Genomic DNA, 7,833 nt, shown 5'->3' with positions numbered 1-7,833 from the left:
AGGTTGGAGTTAGCATAGAGTTGGAAAATCAGCTTTGGCCGTTCTTTCCTGACTGTCTCTGATTTCCTCTAGTGTTCTCCCTTTTCTGGTCATCAGCTCTCAACAACTCTGCCACTTTTGTGTCCCAAGGTAATAAGAAGTAGGAAACGAAACATTGCAAAGTGGAGCAAGAAAAGTTATCGGTTACCGTATCAGAGTCAAATGTCTTGGGTGACACTAAGGAGGACATGGGCAAGGTGATACCAGAGTGCTTTATCTTGTGATGCTGATACAGTAGCAGCCTCTCAAACATATAACCAGGTTGGATTTCTCACAAGTTTCTCACCTAGTTTTGAATCCTATCCCATTGGTTTCTGCAGAGGGAAAAAAAAAAATGTTATGTGGTTTTTAAGTTTGTTCTGGGTGGGGAAGATCTTATGGGGAATGTACTACATATCAGGGGCTCAGCTTCCCCAAGCAGAGCCAACAGATACCAAAATGAGTAAACTGGGAAGCTTTTTCTCTCTTTCTGTCTTCATCCCAGATCAAAGAATCCCGAGTTAGGATCTGGATGAAGGATAAGCCCCTGAATTGTCGATGGGCACACCCCACACACTGACCCAGCATCTGAACTTGCTTAACAGGGAGCCGGGGCTAACCTGCTTCACCCTGCCTGAGAACCAGGGAGCACTGCATTTCTCCACAGGGTGGAGGAGAAGAGGCAGAATAAACCAAGCCTGGGACACCTCCCTCCTGTCTAGGTGTCCTCACTCTCCTGTTTCAAAAAGACTGCAAGGACATGAAGTCAACTTCTACCTGTCTGCTGCTGCTGGTGTCTAATGTATTCTTAGTTTGACCTGATTCCTCTTCTGTCTTTTGGCTTCATGTTAGGGGTTCTTGGTCAAAACCTGCTCTGATGTACATGAAGATTTCAGGTTCAAGATCCATGTGTTTTGAAATGTATTTTATGAACAGGGGAGAATTGAAGCAGGATATAATTGCCAAAACTGGCCTTGAGGTTAGTGACTCTTGGAAAGATTTTTCCTTAAGGCCTAGATGTGAAAATTTAGTGCAGCAATATCATGAATTCTCAGAAGCAACCCTTTCAAGGGAGGCAGTGAGTCATACAGTATCCAGTCAAGTCACTTAAAGCAGAGGACAGTATAGGGAACTTTCACAATCCCTGGGCAATCTCATTTTCTTTCTCCTTTTTTTTTTTTTTTTCCTCCCCCTTTCAATTCTTCTACCCCCTTATTTCTACCCTTGAGTTAGTTTTTTGAGGGGTAGGAAGTACGTAACATCTCAAGCTAGGTTGGGAAACATGCTTAGCTGTAAAAGCTGGGCTTTATAATTTTGTGTTTTAGAAATGTACATCAGGAGCAGTTGGGGAGGGTCTTTTCTAAAAAAAAAAAATCTTTCAAATTTGATTTTCTGTGCGTATGGCCGTTCTGTAAATACCTTGGGGTTTTTCATTTTTTTGAAAGTAGACAAAATCTGGGATTTTTCCCCCCAAAACATTACAAAAGAACCTGTTTATTTACATGCAAATAAACTTATTTGATAAAAAGTAATATGCCTTTGTGTAGTAAATTTTTAACCTTTGAGTAATTTTCATTTGGCTTTTTAAAGGATTTTGTTTATTTTTAGAGGGAGGAGTTGGGGGAGGGGCAGAGAGAGAGAGAGAGAGACAAGCAGACTCCCCGCTGAGTAGGGAACTAGGCGGTGGCTCAACCCTGAGATCGTGACCTAAGCCAATCAAGAGTCAGCAACACAACTTACTGAGCCACCTAGGTACCTCTATTCGGCTTTTTAAAAGAAGTTCAATCAGAAAGTAAGACTTTACCTTCAAAAAAAAAAAAAAAAAAAGTCTTTCCTGAGTATTACTCAGGTTAGCTGGAAAAGATAATTGAAACCTGGAAAAAGACCTGTGAAAGTTTTCTTCTTTTGATTTATCTGCTTGAGCCAGTTTTATTATCTTTTGCATAACTTGGTCACCAAATTCATCAATAATTGGGAGAAAATTGCTCTTAGATCAGATGGGACTGAAAAAGCTGTATTTATCTGGGTGAAGTGAAATAACATTAAAAGTATCAGGCAGGAGAGAATATAACATCTAGACCTGGGTTTGTGGGCCTGAGAGTTTCTGAAGGTAGGTTCCTTGGTTAAGAAGCCCTTTCTAGGACAAACATGAGAAAGTCAAAAAAAATGCTTGAAGAGTTAGGTAATAAAGCTTCCAGTTTGAATATGCCTTTTTTATTTTTTGTATTTTATTTTATTTTTATAATTTTTACTTTTTTTTAAAGAGCAGGAGCAGGGGTGGAGCTGGCGGATGGGGAGGGTCAAAGGGAGAGAACTGATTTTTTTTTTTTTAAGATTTTTATTTATTTGACAGATCATAAGCAGGCAGACACGCAGAGGGTGGGGGGGGGGGAAGCAGGCTCCCCGCTGAGCAGAGAGCCCCATGCTGGGCTTGGTCCCAGGACCCTGGGATCATGACCTGAGTGGAAGGCAGAGGCTTTAACCCACTGAGCCACTCAGGCGCCCCAAAGGGAGAGAGAGAATCTTAAGTAGGCTCCACGGCTAGCTGCAAGCCCAAAAAGGGGCTAGATCTCACCACCTTAAGGTCCTGACCTGAGGGGAAATCAAGAGTTGGATGCTTAAAGGACAGAGCCACCAAGGTGTCCCAGAATATGCCTGGTTTTTTTTTTTGTTTGGTTTTTTTTTTAAGATTTTATTTATTTGACAGACAGAGATCACAAGTAGGCAGAGAGAGAGGAGGAAGGAGGCTCCCCGCGGAGCAGAGAGCCTGATGAGGGGCTCGATCCCAGGACCCTGGAATCATGACCCCAGCCAAAGGCAGAGGCTTTAACCCACTGAGCCACCCAGGCACCCCAGAATATGCCTGTTTTTTAAAAAAATCTCCAGCACAGTTGCTCTTCAATAAGCTCCTCTCTTATACACATATTTTATTTTTTAAAAAGATTTTATTTATTTATTTGACAGGCAGAGATCACAAGTAGGTAGAGAGGTAGGCAGAGAGAGAAGCAGGCTCCCTGCGGAGCAGAGAGCCCAATGCAGGGCTGGATCCCAGGACCCTGAGATCATGACCTGAGAGAGAGGCTTAACCCACTGAGCCACCCAGGTGCCCCCACATATTTTATTTTTAAGTACTCTCTACACCGAAGGGAGCTTGAACCCACAACTCCCATATCAAGAGTGGTAGGCTCCACCAACTCAGCTAGCCAGGTACTCCAATAATCTCTCTTAAATCAGATTCATAACAATCCAGTCACTAAAGCAAATTAAAAGAGGTATGAAGACAAACATATTTACTTTGGAAATACAATCAGGGGCAGTGATCCTGCCAGGACTGCTGGAATTTATGATACAGTTTCTAATACTTCATCTTTAGTACATGATTTTGCAGTTTGTCGCTCTAAAAGAGGGTAAACTTATTCCTTAATCCATGGAAATTCGATCATAAATTTCAAGACCTTGAGGGCTGGCGTTGCTAAAGTATAATAATATGATGACACAAACTAGCTTTTATGGAAGGAGCCTAGGAGTCAGATGAATGTCGTAATTTCCACTGGCCAAGTGCCCCCGCCTACTCGTTAAGACACGCTTGTTTCTCCCGCCAAAGTGACGTCAGGATCAGGTTCTCACCAACCAGAGCCCTGATTGGAGGATGGGAAGGCACTAGAGCCCATTGGGCGCCAGCGGCAGTCTGGTGGCGGAGGGGCGGGGGAAGCCAAAGGCACTTCAGCCTCGCCGGGCCCCCCCAACCACCAAAGCGCGTCCCTACCCCAGCTAAAAGGAGTGGTCACCCAGCTCCTGCGCTGCACCCTCTGACCCCAAGGCGCGAGGTGCGGTCTCGCTGTATATTCCTGGAGCAGAGGGTAGCGCAATTACCCCCGCCCCCGTCCTCCTGATCCATGCACAGGGAGACCCACGCCCTGCAGCGGCCCCCCAGGCCTCCCTGCAACACCCGGTAATGCAATCCACGGGGGCGGGGGAGGCGGCGGCAGCGACAGCAACGACGGCGGCGCCGGCGGCAGCAGCAGCGCTGCCTCAATCTAGAGACAACCAGAAAGCGGAGGAAAATGGCTCCGAGCAGGGACCGCCTGCTGCACTTTGGGTTCAAGGCGACAGTGAGTGATAGGGAAAGGGAGTTGGGTGGCCGGGAAGGACATATGTGGCTGCACAGGCTACCGGGGAAGAAGCGACAAGACTTAGGGGGCTGGGAGGACTTGACAGAAAGCTCAAGTGCTTGCTGGGTGGGTGCGTGCTGTCTGCCGGCTAAGGGGATTAGATGGGCTCCAGTACTATGTGCAGTTGTCCTGCGTTCCTCACTCGCGAGCACGCGCGCACTCACACCCTCCCCACAGCCCCTCCCATACACAAATACACACAGACAGATAGCACTTCCCTTCCTCTCCTTCTCGCGGTGGGCTTGCGTGGCTCGGAGGCAAGAGCGGGCTCGCGCCGCCGCCGCCGCGCTCCGGCTGCTCCCGGGCGGACGGTCGCGGACTGCGCCCGGGAGTGGGGGAGGGGTGGTCCCGCGCCGCCGCCGCCGCCGCCGCCACAGCCGCGCGCTCCTCCTCCTCCCCTCCCCACGCCGTTCCAGGGCCCGGGCGGCTCTGCCCAATGAGGAGCGGCGTTGCTGGCAGGTGGGGAGTGTTTTTGTTTTGGGTTGAAGTTGAGGCTGAGGAGAGAGAAGAGCTAGCGACGAGCAGTCGTCGCCGCCGCCGGCTCTGCGGGAGGTGGAGGAGGCCCCGCCGGAGCCGAGAGGTTTCGCCTCCCCGCGGACGGCCCCTGCCCGCCGCTCCTCTACCTCCTCCCGGTCCCGGAACTCCGGGGCCTGCCCGGGGCCCCAGTCTTTGCACTCCGCACGCCGCAGCGGCCGGCCCCGGCCGCACCCGCCGGCCCCATGAGGAGGGACGTGAACGGAGTGACCAAGAGCAGGTTTGAGGTGTGAGCCTGGTGGTGGTCGGGGGGGGGGGGGTTTGGGGCGGCGTGAGCGAGGCGATTCCCGCTCTTGCGCCCCGAAAATTTCGCTCCGCACGGAGCCTCCTCTCTTGCCTGGCGCCGTCACCCACCGACCGCTGGGGTTGCCAGACTTCTTTCCCCTTTCTCGCGACCCGAAAGCCGGGTGCAGCCCAGCTTCTCTAGTCCTCCGGGCTGGTCGCCTCCAGCCTGGTCCACCAGCGGGCCCCGGCTAGGGATTAGCTCTGGCGCCCTAATTCCCCCCTCCCCCCAGTATCACTGAGCTTTCCATTCTTTACACAACCTTTGGCTTGCCTCCCTCCACCCGGCAGAAAAAGCATCACGGCTCCGATCAACCGGAGCTGGCTTCTTTTCTTTATGCCACCTTCTTCGCGAAGCGAGAGGGAAATTACGGGCCAGAGGGCCATTTCTCAGAGTTTCAGAGACCTTGGTTAAACTGGGGAAGTGGGGGGTGGTAGACAGGGATGATAGAGACGACCACGAGTTTTTGGTGCTGTGTTTGGTTTGGGTATTGTTCTGATACTTCCTCTTCTTTCCCGTGTAGTCTGTACTCTTGTAGCTCATTGTTTCTGGGAACTCTTAGATGTGTACGGTCTTTGAGGTTGGGACGAAGGTCGGAGAGACTTCAGAAAATCCGTTCTTTAAGACCTTTTTCTCCTCTGGCGAGAAGGGTTTATAGCTAATGGAATGGAGGAATGAATGAGGAAATAGGAAAACATCTGAAAGCCTTCTTCAGTGAGTAGTTACCCTGTTAAGGAAGTGATTCCTTTGGGAAGTGAGGTATTCTAACTGCGGGTGAATTGTATTAGTGTTTACTGAGGGGATAAGGGAAAGAAACTTATACAACTGGAAGAGTAAATGTTACCTAGCCCTTTCTGGCAGAGAATCAGACTGACTTGGGATCACTCACAGCTCAGGGTACATCTCACTTGGTGTTTTTCTTCATTTCCATTTGAAGGATGAAATTGTAAGACCCCGAGACAAAAGTTTAAGGAAACTTGCCCACTAGGTGCGGGGCGTGAAACTGTTACCTAAGTAAGGGTCTTCAGTTTAGTCTGTTCCTTGGTTTCTTTTTATGCTTATGGGGAAACTATTTTAATTTATTCACAAAGATCTGGGTAGAAAGTGTTGGAGAGAAGTTTAAATTCAGAGTGCTACAATATTACTGTTGGAGGTGAGGAGTGGAGAAAAATGAAGAAATTGACTCCTTTAGAGTTTTCGTATTTAATTTAATCATAGGAAGAAAATATAGTAGATATGATTTGGTGTTTACTTGAACAGAACTTTAGGTTGCCTTAAAGTAGAGAGATTCAATAAGCTTAATTTAGGGTGGTTCCGTATTTAGTACTACTGTATGGTAAAAGTCCAGACCATCATTAAAATTATTGAGTGGACTTTTAGCAGTTAACAGGAATCTTGAAAGAGAAACCCAAATACTAAAGATCAGAGTGGGGGATAGCCTTTTGCCATTGAAGGCTGCTCTTTATCATTTTGCTATTTTCTTTTAGACTGAGTTACTGTTGGAAGGAGTTCTTTTGTAGTATGTGTTTTAAAATTAAATTGCTGCATCCTATTTTTGTAATTACCTTGTATTTTAATTTGTAGTTTACCTGTAGTGGTGGTACTATCATAATAAAATGGATTGCCTTGTTAAGTATATCTCCTTACATTGAACTAAACCATTGGAAGCTTTCTAAAGGTGTCTGATAAGATAAAGAATAAGAGGGGATTAAAAAACCCTCCTTCTGCAGTATTCCGATTAGTTTTTGGTTTGTAAATATTTTAGCCTTTTATTATGATAAGAAGGGGTCCAATTTACAAGTAGTAAAACAAGCTATTAGGTCTTTTATGAAGTAGTAAACTTACTGCTAATTCATTGAAAACATTTTAAATATTTAGTTTCAATGGATAAGACATGTAGACAAGGCAGTTTTTTCATATCTAAAACATTTACATCAAGTTACCTTGTGTTTTTTTTTTAAAGATTTTTATTAGTTTATTTTACAGAGAGAGAGAGACAAGAGAGGGGACACAGGCAGGTGGAGTAGGAGAGGGAGAAGCAGACTTCCCGGGGAGCAAGGAGCCAGATGTGGGGCTTGATGTGGGGCTTGATCCCAGAACTCCGGTATCATGACCTGAGCTGAAGGCAGACACTTAATGACTGAGCCACCTAGGTGCCCTCAGGTTACTTTTTTAATTCTCAAAATTACAGAATGGTTTTTAAAGGACTGATAGTTTTATGATTGTAAGTATAGCTGATCCCTGAGAATTTTTTTGAGGGGAGGACATTTTTGTAGCAAATAATAATAACTCATTTCAAATTATGGCTGATACAGAAAGTGAAAGATTATTGTTTTCTTTTTCTTGGTCACTTTTTTTTCTGGGTGGAAGATAACTAAAGTTTATCTTTTTATAATTGATTCATTAAAATCTTAGAAGGAATATTACGTGCATTATGCTTTTGGATGTTGTAATGCAGGCCACACACTTTAAATCTCATGCTCAGGACTAGAGCTGTAGAAGAAAAATTTTAAGTGAAAATAAAGGGGGTAGAATACTCCAGATATGGAGCCAGATATGTAGCATCCTGTAGAATAACCAGAGTAGATGATAGCCGGGTGAAAGAGCTAAAGAGATACAGAGATGTGAAAATTTATTGTTCTTTGCTATATCACTTTGGCATTAACTTTCCACAAAAGTAACTCTTATAAGCTAACATAGTGCTGACTAATGTGTCTCTCAGTTGAAATTCTTCTAAATACTTTCTAATATTCTTTCTAAATACTTTCTAAAATTCCTTCTAAATACTTTTTATTACATCACTTATAGTATACATTGTTTTGTGGC

General features: G+C 45.9%; 1 protein-coding gene across 3 annotated transcripts in view; it reads left to right on the top strand.

Annotated features, from left to right (window-relative positions):
- Positions 1–3,243: 3,243 nt before the first annotated feature.
- FBXL20 (F-box and leucine rich repeat protein 20) overlaps positions 3,244–7,833 on the top strand; it is a 97,589-nt gene continuing 92,999 nt past the window's right edge. The window contains exon 1 of one of the 3 annotated variants that reach the window (XM_045984940.1): positions 3,244–4,130. In XM_045984940.1, coding sequence (XP_045840896.1) covers positions 4,083–4,130 — 48 coding nt within the window. In that variant the 5' untranslated portion in view covers positions 3,244–4,082. Of the gene's footprint in view, positions 4,131–4,652; positions 4,952–7,833 lie in introns of those variants that run through there. The other 2 variants (XM_045984941.1, XM_045984942.1) reach the window with 2 other exon arrangements.

The sequence above is a fragment of the Meles meles genome, chromosome 18, assembly GCF_922984935.1.
Source record: "Meles meles chromosome 18, mMelMel3.1 paternal haplotype, whole genome shotgun sequence".
In the NCBI taxonomy this organism is placed as follows: Eukaryota; Metazoa; Chordata; class Mammalia; order Carnivora; family Mustelidae; genus Meles; species Meles meles.
The sequence above is the reverse complement of the archived record's forward strand: the minus strand, read 5'-3'. Positions and strand labels throughout refer to the sequence as shown.